Source organism: Myxocyprinus asiaticus, chromosome 3 (assembly GCF_019703515.2).
Source record: "Myxocyprinus asiaticus isolate MX2 ecotype Aquarium Trade chromosome 3, UBuf_Myxa_2, whole genome shotgun sequence".
NCBI classification, from domain to species: domain Eukaryota; kingdom Metazoa; phylum Chordata; class Actinopteri; order Cypriniformes; family Catostomidae; genus Myxocyprinus; species Myxocyprinus asiaticus.
Genome location: NC_059346.1, coordinates 43,390,816 through 43,410,422, shown reverse-complemented (window position 1 = coordinate 43,410,422; position 19,607 = coordinate 43,390,816). Strand labels below are relative to the sequence as shown.

General features: G+C 39.1%; 1 protein-coding gene across 4 annotated transcripts in view; it reads left to right on the top strand.

Annotated features, from left to right (window-relative positions):
• Positions 1-19,607, top strand: part of LOC127416940 (multiple C2 and transmembrane domain-containing protein 1-like) — a 313,291-nt gene that overhangs the window by 161,703 nt on the left and 131,981 nt on the right. For 3 of the 4 annotated variants that reach the window (XM_051656568.1, XM_051656558.1, XM_051656548.1), the window contains exons 3-6: positions 13,026-13,168; positions 13,582-13,661; positions 13,818-13,929; positions 16,919-16,957. In XM_051656568.1, the coding sequence (XP_051512528.1) occupies positions 13,026-13,168; positions 13,582-13,661; positions 13,818-13,929; positions 16,919-16,957 (374 nt within the window). The remainder of the gene's footprint in view (positions 1-13,025; positions 13,169-13,581; positions 13,662-13,817; positions 13,930-16,918; positions 16,958-19,607) is intronic. The other variant, XM_051656578.1, reaches the window with a different exon arrangement.

Here is a 19,607-nt window from a genome sequence, read left to right as displayed (position 1 = left end):
CTGCAGTGTGGACCGACTTGCCTTGAAAGAGACTTGCCAGTTGGTGGTGACAAATGATAGATTTTTATGTTGTGTAAGTCATTGGGTGTGTCTCAGTCAGCTCCCCAGCTCCCTATGTCGTGATTCAGTAAATCGTGAACACGAATTCGGGCACTGGCAAGGGTGTTCATCTACTGTACATTGGGACACTTCAACCTTCAACACGATTACAAGCTCACGCATTAAAACACAGCTGGTATTAATCAACAAAATCGCTGTATACATGACACTGTCATGTATTTTTGTTGTAGATATTCAAACATACAGTGTTATTATGAAAGATAAATGACATAAAAAAATACAAAATATAAGGAGTGCATTTTTAACCTTCTTCTAACAACTCTAATATTTAAAAGATTATTTTCCCTTTCATGGTATTTGTGATGAAAGACATTACGAACATCTCTTTTAAAGAGAAAATAAGGCTTTGACTTAATAGTTTTACACTTGTGCTCGTCTTCTAACAAATTGAAAGACTTCAGAAGACATGACAAACATTCCGGTAAGGGCACATAGTCCCTGCATTCTAAACTGGATAAATCAGCCTCCGAAGGGCACTTTGAAGTGAGAACAATCATAATAGTCATGCTGTAAGATCACTTCAAAAAGAATTTCCAATATAAATGACTTAAAATGTTAGTTATGAATAAACTTAATTTTTGAGCTACACCTTTCAGATTTCAAAGCTTTTACAGTGGATGTTAAAGTTTTTTAAGGTAATTGGGCATAGGGTTGATCACTTATGAATGGAATGCACCCAGTGAGCAACAATAGTTTTTACGCTGCATTCTGGAAATTTTTAGGGAGCGAACGTTTCAGTGTACTAGAATGATTTTGTGAATGAGGCAGCCCTAGAAATGGCCGACTACCTGATCAGTGCCCTGACTACTGAACTAGGGAGCTGATTGAGATACACCAATTGCATAATTGCTTCAAATTGATTAGTTAAAAAAACAGAGTTGTTCACATCCGACACAATAGAAGTGAATGAGAACAGTTAGTTAAGTTGAAAGATTCATTCAAAGATGCTAATTCATTCACGTGAAACACTTCAAGTGTTTTAGCAAAAATGGACGGAAGTATGACGAACAGCAATTAAAATACGGATTCTCATGCATCATGCTAAGTAATGAACCATGTCCACAGTGTGTTTTATGTTCTGGGGTGCTTGCACATGTCAGTTTAAAATCTGTGAATCTAATAAGTGCAGTCGACGTTCGGTTGACTAGTTGACTTCCGCTATTCACCTTATGTGCCAGAGAAACTAGCGCAGCCATCTTGAACATTTTGTCTTTTAACTTCCAGTCTGTCATTTTCTATGTGTTGAACAGATGTTAATGTCAAAGTGTAATTAGCTAGCAGAGTGGATTTACAGGTTATAGATTTGTCGAAAGAATACTTCAATCATAAGTACACAAGATCTTACCTTCACGCTGTGGACGTACTGATATGCCTTTGTGCTTCTGAAACTCCAAGAGACAACACAAAATCATTAAAAATATCTCTGCACAACACCTCTGACCATCTTCTCATGCCATTCACCCATTGCATTATTTTTTGAGTGTTAAACTGGGATGAAGGAAGGGGTGTCACTATATTCATACACACAGAAATATACATGTGAAAGCATACATTTTATTTTACAGTTGTGCTCAAAAGTTGGCAGAAATTGTGAAATTTTGGCATTGATTTTGAAAATATGACTGATCATGCAAAAAAAAACTGCTTTTTATTTAAGGATAGTGATCATATGAAGCCATTTATTATCACATAGTTGTTTGGCTCCTTTTTAAATCATAATGATAACAGAAATCACCCAAATGGCCCTGATCAAAAGTTGACATACCCTTGAATGTTTGGCCTTGTTACAGACACACAAGGTGACACACACAGGTTTAAATGGCAATTAAAGGTTAATTTCCCACACATGTGGCTTTTTAAATTGCAGTTAGTGTCTGTGAATAAATAGTCAATGAGTTTGTTAGCTCTCACGTGAATGCACTGAGCAGGCTAGATACTGAGTCATGGGGAGCAGAAAAGAACTGTCAAAAGACCTGTGTAACAAGGTAATGGAACTTTATAAAGATGAAAAAGGATATAAAAAGATATCCAAAGCCTTGAAAATGCCAGTCAGTACTGTTCAATCACTTATTAAGAAGTGGAAAATTCGGGGATCTCTTGATACCAAGCCAAGGTCAGGTAGACCAAGAAAGATTTCAGCCACAACTGCCAGAAGAATTGTTCAGGATACAAAGAAAAACCCACAGGTAACCTCAGGAGAAATACAGGCTGCTCTGGAAAAAAGATGGTGTGGTTGTTTCACGGAGCACAATACGACGATACTTGAACAAAAATGAGCTGCATTGTCGAGTTTCCAGAAAGAAACCTTTACTGCAACAATGCCACAAAAAAGCCCGGTTTCAATATGCCCGACAACACCTTGACATGCCTCACAGCTTCTGGCACACTGTAATTTGGAGTGACGAGACCAAAATAGAACTTTGTTTGGAGAGGGGTCAACAAGGCCTATAGTGAAAGGAATACCATCCCCACTGTGAAGCATGGTGGTGGCTCACTGATGTTTTGGGGGTGTGTGAGCTCTAAAGGCACGTGGAATCTTGTGAAAATTGATGGCAAGATGAATGCAGCATGTTATCAGAAAATACTGGCAGACAATTTGTATTCTTCTGCATGAAAGCTGCGCATGGGACGCTCTTGGACTTTCCAGCACGACAATGACCGTAAGCACAAGGCCAAGCTGACCCTCCAGTGGTTACAGCAGAAAAAGGTGAAGGTTCTGGAGTGGCCATCACAGTCTCCTGACCTTAATATCATCGAGCCACTCTGGGGAGATCTCAAACGTGCGGTTCATGCAAGATGACCAAAGACTTTGCATGACCTGGAGGCATTTTGCTAAGACGAATTAAGATTATATATATATATATCCAGAGGCAAGTGTTTTTTCCCCTTTGGTCATGTCTTATATCTTGCCTGTCCATATCATGACAATTAAAATGTTAATTTTACTATGAAAACTGTAACTTTAAAAATAACACTTCTTCCCCAGTCCAAAAATACTTTTATTGAAACTGTTGTTCAAAAACAGCACTCATTCTGAGCTTCAGCTACAATACAATGAATACATGACTGCCCACAGTTACACATCAGAAATGTGCATTTGATGTTTAGAAACTTAATAACCACTACCATAGCTCATTTCACATACAAAGAGAGTGTTTACATAGAACTGTCTTTAAAAGCAAAAGTCTTCAAATTAAAGCAGCAAAACGGTCCATTTGTTTTTAAAGTCAGAGAGAGAGTGGAAATAAGTAATGAAGAACTCAATTATTCGTGTATTCTGTCCATAAAACTCACATTAAATGTGGACTTCAGAAAAAAAAAAAAATATATAAAAATTTTTCAATCTGACTGACCCTTTGAATCTCCCAAATAGAGAATAGCACTGACCGTACAGCATGCTGTGATACTGAGCTACATGAGCAAGTTTGATCACCGAGCCAAATGCGTCACCCACTGCTCTAATGACATTACAAGGGCTTCCCCTCAGAGAGAGTGAGAGGACTCTGATAAATTATGATGGGCACAGAAAGGAACACACTGCAGAGGTGTTGAATGGAGATTCCCTGCAGGCGAGCTGAGATGATTTCACTGAGTAAATATGATGCTGTCAGGGAGTCACTGTTTGCATGCCCTCCCCACCACTTTTCTCAGTTATATAACGTGCCTTAGTCTGCAATTAGTTTACATGACAGATAAAGGAGAGTATGTTCCAAGTTAAACGGACGCATGCTATTTGCAATGTTCACACAAGTAGTCACACAAAACTATATCAGGCATGTTGAATCATGCACAAACATACATGCACACACTGTTTTATGGTTGATACTGGGTCATGGATCTCTGCACAGACCCACAGGTTTCTGTAGAGTAGAACACGAGCTGCATTTAAACATAAGGAGGTTAATTCCCTGCAAATGCAACAGTGATTTCTCCTACTATTGACATTCCTCCTGGCCTTTCATGTTTGTCTTCGTCAGTATAATCAAATCTAAGGGATTGCATATTGGAATAGCTTAATCCAAGACTATCAATCTGTGTTATCGGTGGTTTGGCAGCACAGGCTGTGCTTGTGCATAGGCTATAATAAATACAAACTTGTGATTTTCCCTTTGTTTGCGCCATTTTATGCACAAAATGCTACTTACCTGATCTGAAATTCCTACAGTTAAACCAAAATAGTTTAGAACCACATATTTGTAGAGAGTTATGAAATATTGACCTATATATTTAATATGCACACTTGTTTTATTGATGCAGCTAATGTTCATATTGGTAAAAAAAAAAAAAAAAAACTGTCCTAGTACTCATTTATTTGTGAAGAACTATGTCAAACTTGTTATATGAAACCAACCAGATCAATCAGATCTGCCTGGCAGATGCTGTGATTTTACAGGTCTGGTTGGTTGGGGCTAGATATTACCGAAGGTTCTTCATGTCTGAAATTGTGATGGATTATAGATCCAGGTCTACTGCAGTTAGAACAGGTCAGATGACAGATGCAGAGCACTGAGCAGATTTGACACTGAAGACACAGTGACATCTAGTGGTTTTTATTATACTGCACACCTGTATCTTATGTCATGATGAGAAAGCCAAATCACTTTTGCTAGTCTTCTGTATAAGAATTACCACATATTAAATGTTATTATATACTCTTTTAATAATTCTTTATTAACCCCCCACTGTACAGATTTTAATAATTCTTTATTGTACCCCCCACTCACAGATCTCTCTCTGTTGAGATCTGTGAGTGGGGGGTACATGGGGGGGCCAGGCTTCTGTATTCTCACTTACTGCATTCACACAGACTTCCCTTGGATCCAAACAACATATTCCACACTTGCTTTAGAGTTTGAGCATTGTACACACACACACACACACACACACACACACACACACACACACACACACACACACACACACACACACACTATCATTATGAGGACTCTCCATAGACATAATGAATTTTATACTGTACGAACTATAGATTCTATCCCCTAACCCTAACACTATCCCTAAACCTAACTCTCACAAAAAACTTGCTGCATTTTTACATTTTCAATAAAACATCGTTTAGTATGTTTTTTAAGTGATTTTAATTATGGGGACACTAGAAATGTCCTCATAAACCCCATTTATAGCATAATACCCTTGTAATTACCCGTTTGTAACCTAAAAAAAAGTCCTCGTAAACCACTTAAACCTGCCAACCTCAATCAGCTCCCTAGCTCCCTATGTTGTGATTCAGTAAATCGTGAACACAAATTCGGGCACTGGCAAGGGATTTCTATGTGTTGAACAGGTGTTAATGTCAAAGTGTAATTAGCTGGCAGAGTGGATTTACAGGTTATAGAGTTGTCAAAAGAGTATTTCAGTAGTTTGTATGTTATTGTAATCTTGTGTTGAAGCAGTAAATGTATTTGGCTTGCTGTCCATATACTGGAGGGCTCGGAGCTCGAGACTCAACTCGAGTCCTGATTACCCCCCGGACTTATTTAGATAATGAATCTAGAGAATATGTGGAGATGGGGTGGAGGTGGAATGTCAGGAGAGTTGTCACAGGAAGCAGGTAAGCCGCGGCTTATATACTCCTGCTCGTGGCTGTGATTTGTCAGATTAAAATTAACATGCTTCTCTCGAACCTATGTTAATTAACTCCATTTCAGTAATTCGTATGTTAATAAAATCCTGTGTTGAAGCAGTAAACATATTTGGCTTGCTGTCTGTATACTGGATTGCTCGGATCTCGAGACTCGACTCGAGTCCTGATTACCCCCAAAAAAGGCGTTAAGATGAAAGAACAGTACCATGACTATGGCAGGAAGTATTTAGGACAGCAAGCCAGCAACAAATCTGTTTGGTAAATTGGCTTGGCGGATGCTTCTGAATTGTTCTTCCCCCCATAATCTTTATAGAGGGAGTGCTTTACACATTTGTTTGAAGGTGTGTTCTTGTATGATGGCTGGTCGAGAGGGCTACGCTGTGATTCGAATGAGAGACCACCACTCGTCGTATAAGTGGATGGGCTCACGGTATGCGAAAATGAGAGTTTGCTTGTGCTGCGTTCTAAAGAGAGGACTCACACTGCGATTCAGATGAGAGACTGTTCTAAGAGAGAGAGGTTTAGCTCATGGCGTTTGAACGGGTAAGTCCAGCATGCATTCGAACGGGGAAGGTGAGAATGAGAGTTGGCTCACGCTGTGTTTGAAAGGGAGGGCTCACACTGCGATTCGAACGGGAGACTGCTCTATAGGGAAAGAGAGCTCATGGCATTCGAACGGGTAAGCCCAGAAAGCAGTCGAACAGGGAAAGTGAGCAATAGTTGGTCATGCTGCGTTCGAAAGGGAGGGCTCACACTGCGATTCGAATGGGAGACAGCTCTATATAGAGAGAGAGAGCTCACAACATTCGAATGGGTAAGCCCAGCAAGCAGTCGAACGGGGAGAATGAGAACGAGAGTTGGCTCGCGATGTGTTCGAAAGGGAGGGCTCACACTGTGATTCAAACAGGAGACTGTTCCATTGAGAGAGAGTGCTCACGACATTCGAACAGGTAAGCCCAGCAAGCAATCGAATGGGGAAAGTGAGCACTAGTTGGTCGTGCTGCATTCGAAAGGGAGTGCTCACACTGCGATTCAAATGGGAGACTGCTCTATAAAGAGAGAGAGCTCATGGCATTCGAAAGGGGTAAGCCCAGCAAGCAATCAAACGGGGAAGGTGAGAATGAGAGTTGGATCGTGCTGCATTCAAAAGGGAGGGCTCACACAAGCAATCGAACGGGGCTTGTTTGCAGAGGTAGCCTCACTCAATAGACTACCCATAGATAGGGAAATATGGTGCTTTGAGAAGAGGAGGTGGTGACCGCTATGTCCTGTAATGCTAGCTGCAGCTGCTGAGAAGTGAAGACAAAAGGCTTCGGCGGAAGCATGGTAAAATGCTGCTGCGGCTGTAGAGTAAGTGGTTCTCCTGCAGGAGCAGAGTTTAAAATTACTGCTGCGGCAGTAGAGTAAAGTGGGCCTCCTGTGAGAGAAGAGTTAAGGTGGTGCTGTGGCAGTGGAGTAGAAGAGATGGAATATTAAAAAAAGTGGGGGATGGAGTTTAAACCACTGCTGCGGCAGCAGATTGAGTATTTGGGGGCATAGTGAAGGAGCTCCTGTGGGAGCGCTGCTGTGTTTCCATTGCTGTAGATGCACTTCTATGAAAGTATGGAACTTAGACATTGAAAGCGCCTGTGGAGAAAATATTAACAACCGTGTACACACATTTGGTATGGGAGGGAAACTGTTGCTGTGGTATCGAGTAGGGCACAAAGACTTAATTCGATTTCTTAACACCTGTAAGGGAAGCAAAGGTTAGTTTGTACTTACCTGTAGGGGAGCAAATGGTTAGTTAGGAATACGTAAATTTATTACCTTTTATATACGTCTGTTAGGGAAGCAAAAAGTTAGTTATGGAAAATGTGTCAATTACATTTATATGCAGCTTTGAGGGAAGCAAAAGGTAAGTTAAGAATACAGCTTTATTACGTTTGTCATGGCAAGGCACTGCTGCGGCAGTATCAAAATGCGAAAGGGGTGATGCTGTGGCATAATTGAGAGTATGCAGGCAATGCTGTGGCAGTATCGAGCGTGGGTAGGGTCTGCAGCACATTATCAGGTGGGGCACTGTGACTGCAGTATCAAATAGGGCACACATGATTTATCACATTTAGGCACACCTTATTGTGTGTCGGGCTCATTTTGACCATGAGCAAAGGAAATGCCAATGCCAAGATTATTGGGAAAAGTTAAAAGGCTATTACTGCACCACCACTGCACTCGAACAGGAGAGCTCATACTGCGTTTCGGATTGGAGAGCCCACGGAATGAATGACATGAAATCTCACACTGCATTCGAATGGGAGAGCCCACCCTGTGATTATAACGGGAGAGCCTGCATTGCGGTCGAATAGGAGGCCCCACACTGTGATTTGAATGGGAGAGCCTGCGACCAATGCGCTAAGGCTCACAATGCATTTGAACGGGAGAGCCCACACTGCAATTCGATAGGAAAGCCTGCATAGCGTTTGAACGGGAGGGCCCACACTGTGATTTAAACAGGAGAACCTGTGGCCAAATTGCATAGGCTCACACTGCGTTCGAATGCAAGAGCCCACACTGCATTCTAATGGTGGGTGGCCCAGAGTAAAAAACCTTGCCGAATTGCAGTTTGTGATGGGTATATGAACTCAGCAAAAAAAGAAATGTCCCTTTTTCAGGACACTGTATTTTAAAGATAATTTTGTAAAAATCCAAATAACTTTACAGATCTTTATTGTAAAGGGTTTAAATAATGTTTTCCATGCTTGTTCAATGAACAATAAACAATTAATGAACATGCACCTGTGGAACGATCCTTAAGACACTAACAGCTTACAGACGGTAGGCAATTAAGGTCACAGTTATAAAAACTTAGGACACTGAAGAGACCTTTCTACTGACTCTGAAACACACCAAAAGAAAGATGCCCAGGGTTCCTGCTCATCTGTGTGTACGTGCCTTAGGCATGCTAAATGGAGGCATGAGGACTGCAGATGTGGCCAGGGCAATAAATTGCAATGTCTGTACTGTGAGATGCCTAAGACAGCACTACAGGGAGACAGGAAGGACAGCAGATCATCCTCGTAGTGGCAGACCACGTGTAACCACACCTGCACAGGATCAGTACATCCGAATATCACACCTGCAGGACAGGTACAGGATGGCAACAACAAATGCTCGAGTTACACCAGGAACGCACAATCCCTCCATCAGTGCTCAGACTGTCCGCAATAGGCTGAGAGAGGCTGGACTGAGGGCTTGTAGGCCTGTTGTAAGGCAGGTCCTTACCAGACATCCCCGGCAACAAAGTCGTCTATGGGCACAAACCCACCTTCGCTGGACCAGACGGGACTGGCAAAAAGTGCTCTTCACTGACGAGTTGCGGTTTTGTCTCACCAGGGGTGATGGTCGGACTCACGTTTATCCTCGAAGGAATGAGCATTACACCGAGGCCTATACTCTGGAGCGGGATCCATTTGGAGGTGGAGGGTCCGTCATGGTCTGGGGCGGTGTGTCACAGCATCATCGGACTGAGCTTGTTGTCATTGCAGGCAATCTCAACGCCGTGCGATACAGGGAAGACGTCCTCCTCCCTCATGTGGTACCCTTCCTGCAGGCTCATCCTGACATGACCCTCCAGCATGACAATGCCACCAGCCATACTACTTATTCTGTGTGTGATTTCCTGCAAGACAGGAATGTCAGTGTTCTGCCATGGCCAGCGAAGAGCCCAGATCTCAATCCCATTGAGCAAATCTGATACCTGTTGGATTAGAGGGTGAGGGCTAGGGAATGTCCAGGAACTTGCAAGTGCCTTAGTGGAAGAGTGGTGTAACTTCTCACAGCAAGAACTGGCAAATCTGGTGCAGTCCATGAGGAGGAGATGCACTGCAGTGCTTAATGCAGCTGGTGGCCACACCAGATACTGACTGTTACTTTTGATTTTGACCCCCCCTTTGTTCAGGGACACATTATTCCCTTTCTGTTAGTCACATGTCTGTGAAACTTGTTCAGTTTATGTCTTGGTTGTTGAATCTTTTTATGTTCATACAAATATTTACACAAGTTAAGTTCGCTGAAAATGAAAGCAGTTGAAAGTGAGAGGAAGTTTCTTTTTTTTGCTGAGTTTATTTATGAGCTAAGCCCCTAGACCTTTAATAAGAGGAAACATAAGAGGAAACATGATTACGCTGTTGTGGGAGATTTAGTGGCACGGCCTGAAAGGTTCTGCAGTTGCGGCACCTGGACAACACATTTGCGCTGCTTTGCGGTGTGGTGGTAGTTTGTCACATGGTCCGAAGGACACCGCAGTTGCGGCACATTTACAGCACGTTTGCGCTGCTTTGTGGTGTCGTGGGAGTGTGTTGTATGATCCAAAAGATGCCGCAGTTGTGGCACGTGGACAGCACATTTGTGCTGCTTAGGGTTGTTTTGAGCCAAAGGCAGAAGCACCGCAGTTGTGCTTTCTTAACTAAAATGGTTGCCATCTTTGGCTCCTCGGCAGGTAATGGTGAAGTCTTGGAAAGACACCTAGATAGAGAAAGTGAGAGGTAAACCTGTGTACAATCCAGTGACAGGAATTTAAATGGTCTCTCGCAGAGACCTGCTGGAAGTAATATTGGTGAAACCCCTGCGGAAAGCGCAATTTCAGGAGTTGCTGTGGAAAAGAAAAAATAATCATATTTAGGTGAAACTTATACTAGGAAGACATTTCACGACCCTGTGAAATAAGAAATAATCTGTGAAAAGTTATTTAGAAAAAATGTTCTGGAGAACACAGTACATCTTAATAAACAATGTGATCTGAGAAATAATAGCTTTGGCTCTGTACTGAATGCAGATATGCATGGACTTACAATCATCATTGAAGGATTCACTTTAAGCCATTCGCTTCTTAGGAGTATAACTGTCACTTGTAGTACAATATACATCTTGCATAGGAAATGCATCACATAGCAATAGGTGTGAATTATCTAGGAATGCATTGAGTTGCAGCTCTGCACTGCATACAGAAATGCAGGAGAAATGTGCTGGGAAATACAGTACATCTTAATAAACAATGTGAAAAACAGCATAAAATGATCTGAGAAATAAGAGCTTTGGCTCTGTACTGCATGCAGATATGCAGGAGAAATGGACTGGCAATCATTACTGAAGAATACACTTGTGGGTCATTCGCTCCTTAGGAGTATGACTGCCCCCTGCTGTACAATATACATCAATAATGCTGAGAGCAAGTGAGATGCGTTGCAGGATGTTTATGAATGAGATAGGATGCAGTGCATGATCTGCCTCATGCGGAGCCGAATTTGGCTCTTGTCTGTTCGGACAGAGGCCATGTATAACTGCAGTGTGCTGTGGAATAGTCAGAGAGTGCTGCGCGGCAGCGAGCTTGAGTTAAAATGTCTGCGTTGGTTTGAAAATAATTTGTCATTATATTATTTGTTGATTGAAAGGAGTTCTGTGTTGCAGAATGAAATAAATCATGCTCCGAAGGGCACTTTGGAGGGAGAAACAATTGTGATATTCATGTTAGAAGATGACGAACAATCGCTGATAAGAGCACGCCCTAAACAAGCTGCGGCGAGGTAATGAGGCTGACGGGCATCACCTGTGTGGCAGAACCTGATAAAAAATGCTGGGGGTTGAAATGGTGGTTGGATTGAATAGTTAATCTTCATTTCTCTCGCTTTCAAAAAATTGAATTCTAATGGCATGAAGCCAGAACGGCGCTCGTTCACGGAGGTAGCTGGCACTGCTTTCAGGGTAGAAAGTTTAGATAAGAGAACATATGAGCAGTCCTAGAGAGCTGTTTCACATTTTTAAAGTGCAGGAGCAGCCAGTTTGTGGCAGCAACTTTACGCTATAAACTGCTTCGTCGAATGGAGCATAGAAAGAAAGACAGGGTAAAAAAATAAAAAAATTATATATATATATATATATATATATATATATATATATATATATATATATATACTCTACCGCTCAAAAGTTTTGAAACACTTGACTGAAATGTTTCTCATGATCTTAAAAATCTTTTAGGCATATGCTTAAACATTAAACTAAAATGTAATAATAATAAAAAAAAAAAAGTTTTTGAAATTGATGACTTGGACCAAATAATAAAGAAAAGCAGCCAATAAGTGCCCAACATAGATGGGAACTCCTTCAATACTGTTTAAAAAGCATCCCAGGGTGATACCTCAAGAAGTTGGTTGAGAAAATGTCAAGAGTACATGTCTGCAAATTCTAGGCAAAGGGTGACTACTTTGAAGATGCTAAAATATAACACAGTTTTGATTTATTTTGGATTTAGTTTAGTCACAACATAATTCCCATAGTTCCATTTATGTTATTCCAAAGTTTTGATGACTTTACTATTATTCTAAAATGTGAAAAAAAAAAAAAAAAAAAAAAAAAAAAAAATATATATATATATATATATATATATATATATATATATATATATATATATTTGGATGGAAGAGCTGTTCTGGTGGAGCCGAATGCTTTGCAGGGAAGTTGCATCCTGTGATCTGTCTGCCTGGGTCTGTTCGTGGGAAATCGGAGGGGCCGAATGCCGGAAAGACACTCATGTCTGTGATTTGTCAAATTAAATTTAACATTATCCTCCGGAACCTCTGTTAATTAACTCCATTTCATTCATAAATACACAAGATCCTACCTTCATGCTGTGGATGTACTGATATGCCTTTGTGCTTATGAAACTCCAAGGGACAACACAAAATCATTAAAAATATCTCTGTACAACACCTCTGACCATCTTCTCATACCATTCACCCATTGCATTATTTTTTGAGTGTTAAACTGGGATGAAGGAAGGGGTGCCACTATATTCATACACACAGAAATATACATGTGAAAGCATACATTTTATTTTATATTCAGTTTACAACCATTTTAATCACATTTAAGCTTTTTTAAAATGTGGGGTGAAAAATACATTTTAAAAAGTACAAATGTAATTTCCTTTCATGTTATGAACTTGCATGTGAAATAATACGAGCTGTCACTTTTTGAAATTTCATATCAGCTACAGATTTTACCACAAATTTTTAACAAGTTGAAAACTAACAATTTAAGCAGAATTACATGAAAAACGCTTGTATCATGAAAAAGTGTGATATATATATATATATACATACATACACACACACACAGAGGCAAGTGTTTTTTTCCCCCATTTGTCATGTCTTATATCTCGCCAAGTGCGCTAAGTGTGCCAGGACTGCCACTGGTGCCCCCTAAAGATGCCCCTGAACACAGTCATGCTTACTATGCCGTTTTATTTTTAATGTGTTCGCAGGGACCAGTGACCCCTATGTGAAGTTTAAGATCGCAGGGAAGGAGGTGTTCCGCAGCAAGACAATCCACAAGAACCTTAACCCTGTATGGGATGAGAAAGTCAGTCTGCTGTTGGAGAGTTTGAGAGAGCCACTCTACGTCAAGGTACATGATGAAACTTAATCAAGTTAAAATCAAGGTTTGATAAATCATGTATTGCATTTGCAGTAGTAATACTTAACGAATCCTAATTTGTTGTCCTTTTTTGAAACTTGTTCATTGGTTATTTCAAGGCAGGTTCTAGATTAATGATTACAAAATAAATAAATAAGAAGTTAACAGTTGACATGAACTGTTCTCAGAGATGTAGGATGTCCAAATTTAATAATGTTGTGTAGACATTGTTGATTGTTTGTTAAATTCTTCATTACTTGCCAGATTAAAACATATTTAAGTAAACCAGTAAATTTGCATTCTGCATATACACTGACCTTTTAAATGGTCAAAGAACCTTCTAATGCTTTTCTTTATTGTGGGTGTTCAAATCAACAACTGTCGGGTGTTTTCTTTCCTCTTAGGTCTTTGACTATGACTTTGGGCTGCAGGATGATTTTATGGGTTCTGCATATCTCTATTTAGAGTCCCTTGAACACCAAAGGTCCTCTAATGCTTGTGACAATGTATCGAATGCATGCTAATTCATTAAGTTTGACACTGCTTCCCCCTACTGTTAATGTATGTACAAAAACATTGATAGCAGGTACTGTATCAGGTTGTTCATTAAATTAACTGTATTCTTTCTGTGCATGTTTAGGACACTGGATGTGATCCTTGACCTCAAAGATCCCCACTATCCCAATCATGACCTTGGTTCACTTGAGCTGGCGGTCACACTTATTCCAAAAGAGGGAGAATTCAGGGAAGCAGTGAGTACTCTTTTGATCTTCATATCTCCATGTACTTGTTTCTAATTGATGTATTTTAGCAGGTGTGTGGTAGTGCTGGATCAGCTGTGCCTAGATTACTTGATACTTTACTCATTAACAGAGCTGACCAGATATTATGGAGATTTCCAAAATTCTCATTGTTTGTCATTCTCAGAAAATACAAGAATTCTGCTGTCATTTTTTAATTGCATCTTTTGGGTGATAATATCAGGGAATTATGATTAAAATTGTTATTTTCAGGCCTGTAATCTTAAAGAATAATGGATATTACTATACTTCATAGCAATTTTTGTAGTTTGGCTATTGTTCTGCCATGGCCAGCGAAGAGCCCAGATCTCAATCCCATTGAGCAAATCTGATACCTGTTGGATTAGAGGGTGAGGGCTAGGGAATGTCCAGGAACTTGCAAGTGCCTTAGTGGAAGAGTGGTGTAACTTCTCACAGCAAGAACTGGCAAATCTGATGCAGTCCATGAGGAGGAGATGCACTGCAGTGCTTAATGCAGCTGGTGGCCACACCAGATACTGACTGTTACTTTTGATTTTGACCCCCCCTTTGTTCAGGGACACATTATTCCCTTTCTGTTAGTCACATGTCTGTGAAACTTGTTCAGTTTATGTCTTGGTTGTTGAATCTTTTTATGTTCATACAAATATTTACACAAGTTAAGTTCGCTGAAAATGAAAGCAGTTGAAAGTGAGAGGAAGTTTCTTTTTTTTTGCTGAGTTTATTTATGAGCTAAGCCCCTAGACCTTTAATAAGAGGAAACATAAGAGGAAACATGATTACGGTGTTGTGGGAGATTTAGTGGCACGGCCTGAAAGGTTCTGCAGTTGCGGCACCTGGACAACACATTTGCGCTGCTTTGCGGTGTGGTGGTAGTTTGTCACATGGTCCGAAGGACACCGCAGTTGCGGCACATTTACAGCACGTTTGCGCTGCTTTGTGGTGTTGTGGGAGTGTGTTGTATGATCCAAAAGATGCCGCAGTTGTGGCACGTGGACCAAATTGCTCTTTGTTAGTGCAATCTTTATAAAATGTTTAAAAGAAAATCCTTATTCACTAATCACGAACGACTGGAAAAATCATGTAAATTCATTGGTCAAGACGTGTGCGAACTCTATATCTAATTTTGCCTAACTTTCACTTTTTTTCTTTTTTTTTTTAAACTCTTTCATTAATTTATTTAGACATTTTTCTCAGCAAATGTATTATTCCACCTAGTTGACTGCAATGAAAAATTTAATAAATTAAGCAATCATACAGCACATTTTTGCATAATTGTTGCCCAGTCTGAATGTGTAATTATTCCTCATCATGTTTAACAAGGACACAGAGAGCTCACTGAGGAAAGTTTGTATTACTTTGTTGATTCATCACACTGCAAATGGAAGGCCAGGTCGAATGCACATTGCATTGTGGGATATAGTGTTCCTCAGACCATGCTCTGTTGTACATTGCACATTTTGGCTAATGTTGTAGATAATCTGGGTGTTCAATCCATATAGAAAATCAGCATACCTTTCACACTATACATAGTATATACTGCAGAAATAATAAGACTTGTATGGTAGTATGCTATATCCAGCATAGCCACAGTCTTTTATAAGAGGCATGAATGCCTAGATTGTTGATCGCTAGACAGATTTTATTGTCAGTCACGATAACTATTTACACTCAATATATCTCTTTCATTTCTTTAACCCTTATGTTGTGTTCCAGTCTTTTTGACCCAGACAATTATTATTATTATTTTTTTTTACTTAATCCAATTGGAATACAATTCACATATGATTCACAAAATATATTGACCATTTTCTTTACTTTTTATTGGTTTTATTTCACTTTGTTACACCTGTTTTGTTCCTGGTCAAAAATGACTGGCCATTGGAAATAAATATAAAATATATATTAATTAAAATATAAAATATTTATTTATATAAAAAAATATAAATAAAAGAAGTGTTTAGGAGCCTGTCCAACCATCTGATGAACAGATGCACACAAAGTCCTCAGACATGTGTACACACACACAAACACACACACAAACACACCCCCTTTGGTTTCGTAGGCAAGCTCTGAAATTTTGTATGATTTTTACCAATGCAGCAAAGGTTTAGAGGTTGCCTGTGAATGCAAAGGGCATGTGGGGTGTGTGGGTGAGTGTGTGCTCGGACACGTGCTCACACACAAACACCTATGAGTGTTCAGGAGCCTGTCCAACCACTGGATGAGCACATATGTGAACATAAACACACACATATACGCCCTTTGATTCTTTGACATCTCAATAAAGCCTATTATCAATAAGTTCCAAAAAGAAGTACAAAATCTGTTCTAATTACTAGAAATCAAGTTAATCAAGCTTTTTTTAATGCAAAAATGTAGTTGCATTAGCTCAGGTAATTTAGGCCAATTTTCAATAAATTCCAAAAAGAGGTACAAAACCTGTTCTAGTTGCTAGAAATCAAGTTGAAAAAAAAGATCTAATACAATATTTAATGATAATAAATGGATTATGTGAGATTCATAAACGATTTAAATGGGTCAGTCATTTTGACCCGGGAACACGAGGAGAGGTAGCCAATAAGGAACATAGCACAAGGGTTAAAAAATGAGCCTTTGATATGAAATTGGTGACCTCAGTTATGATGCAATCACATATAATAACATATAAATGTTTTTGTATGTATGTGTGTGTATCTGTGCATATGCATTTTTGTGTGTCAGTGAACTAACAAAGCTCTGAAAACATTTTGTTTGTTTCTGTGTGATTTATTGATTTATTTTTTATTTTAGCTTATAATGGCTGCCCCCCATATCTTCCGCGGACTGCCCCCTTTTGATCGCTTGGCTTATCTGAACTATATTCAAACAGAACTTCATCCCTTTGTAGGTTCACCTCTAACAACCTCTGCCTGTTAGAGATGGCAAGGGGTGGCTTTATAATGCTTTGTCTCATTCACAGACCATGCTTATGAGAAGGAGCTGGAAACGATCCAGTAAGGTAATTCCAGCATGTTCCACCTGTACTGATCGCCTGCCTCCTGAAATTCTTTGCTCAGACTGAAGGGGGCGTTTAACCCTCTGCCCTATTCCTTTTTTCCCATTCACGTTTTATTATTTCAGTTTTAAAAGCAGCTTCTGCTGGCTTTATTTTCTGTGTGCTGCAATATACAGGAAAAGAAACAGTGACACCTAGTGTGAAACAAATAGAGTGCATCCTTTGTTTTAAGACTGAAATGAGCAGTAATAGAGGAAGCTTTACATACAAATTGAAGACTTTTAGAGTGTCCTTTTTGTATTGCAGCAACTGGCTGAGAAAATAAAGACTTCTATGGTTTGGTCATCTTCACTGTGCATTTATTCCAAGTTGGCATGCGCTGCATAGCCATTTATGTTCTGTGAGGAGATAATGCACTTTACCACAAGTGCACTTGATAACAGTTGAGACACAGGATGGGATCAATAATTAAAGAAAATTCTATAAATTATCTGCTGACTATAAGCCTTGATACTGATACCCAGTTGGTCTGGGTTAATGTCTGATTTATTTGTTAGGTTGGTGGTTTTATTGTATTTATTTTTTGGGTTTGTTTCAATATTTATAAAAAAAAAAATGTATACTGCAGTAAACAAATATTTTGGTTATTTTTGTGTATTTTAAATGGTGTGTTTTATTATCAAAATTACAGTTTTATAATGAAATAAATTAATATGGTGGCACAATTATATTTTTGTCTACAAAACTAATTTCAAACATTTAAGCATACGCCTTCAGATCAAAAGATTTTTAAGATCATGAGAAACATTTCAGTCAAGTGTTTCAAAACTTTTGATCGGTAGTATATATATATATATATATATATAAATATATATAAATAACAGATAGATAGATAGAAATCTTTACATGATTTGGTTCATTTAATAAATAATAAATTGGCCTACAAGTGTTTAAAAAATACAGTTAAGCATATATATTTCCCTTTCAAAAAAGTACTGTGATGGTACCATAAAGCAATGATGGTATCAGATGGTGCATTCATATACCATGGTTTTACATGGTATTGTCCAAACATACGAAAATACATAATAACATGGTACTATATCCTTAAATGCATCGTAATACCAGATTTAAAAAAAAAAATAAAAAATTGTATTTGTTAGTGTTAAATTGGTTTCTAATTGCTTATTTACTGTCAACCTCTTCAGTTATCACTGATTTAAAGTTCTATTGTGATTTTTATTTGCTTGTCAATTTTTACTTTTGTTGTGAATGGATTGTTGTGTATGGAAGTGGCATGCTAGTCTGGGATGGGATTGTACTCTCTTTGTCTCTGGTTCATGCATGCAGCATATCAAGCCTATAAAATAGACCTGTCTGTTTGCTATCAAGTGAAAGTCCTAGTTTTAGTGGTAATTGATGGTCTTCAAGTGGAGTCCTAGTTTAAGACATTTCTAACACACAACCTAGTTTTATTGATTTTGTGATACTCAAGAGAACAAAAAGCACAGCTCTATAGCTACACATTCCCTATAGAGGTCAAATAACTCCTGTTTTGTTTGGACAAATGTTCAAGTTCAACTTTCAGAGAGGCCCAGAAACATGAAAGTGACTCTCCAGCGTGTGAGAATGGACGTCCTGCTGAAAAGCTTACCCACCCAAGTCTTTGAAGCTCCAAAGTGGGCCATGTTGGCTGAAACTCGGGAATACAGTAACAGTGCTACAATAACTACTTTAGGACCTCATACTGTGCACACTTGGTTGTTTCTTCTATTTATACTCCAGATATCTCTTTTATTTCTAAAATACTGTAAATGATGTAAACCCAGGGGGAATTGTAATTGATAGATCTCCAAAATTAAGATTTCCTCTCTGATCTGAATATAAACTCCACCCCATGGTGGATGTAAGAACAAAGTTAATGCTAACACAGCTGTTAGCCAAAATACTTATTTATTTGTTGTTACATCCAGTTCTACTTTCTTTAAAAACATCTACTTTAAGATTTTATACTTTGTTCTGTTTGACCTGATCTGAACTGTTTTTTCACTCTTTTCAAATTACATGGAAAGGCTGCAGCCTCTTTATTCACATTTTGTCAACATCAGAGTAAAACTGAGCGGCTTAAGTTGTTTTTGGTAGGCGTCATTAGAGCTCTGAATGCTCATGTGTACTTAAAGGGATAGTTCACCCAAAAATGAAAAAAATCTGACATTGTTTATTCACCCTCATGCTATTCTAAACCTGTATGACTTTCTTTCTGTATGACAGACTGAAATATATTATTCACTGAAAATCTTCCTCCCTTCTGCAGCTATCAGTTCTCATTCACGTTCGCTTAATATAGCAGGTCAAGACGCACCACAGCAGGTTTGATGCCATTGAGTCTTGCGTGTCTCATGACTGATTGTGAAGTGCTACATTGAATATTAGGAAGTGCAAATGTGATTTGAGAGCTACAGCAGAGGGAAAGATTTTCAGTGAATAACAATTAAAATTTTGGTCTGTTCCTTACACAAAAGTTATTGAGTGACTTCAGAAGACTTGGAACATACAGTAGAGCACCAGCTGTATGAACTGCTTTTACGGTGCTTTTTTATCATTTTTGGAGTTCGAAATCCTCAGTTCCCCATTCACTTTCATTGCATGGTTA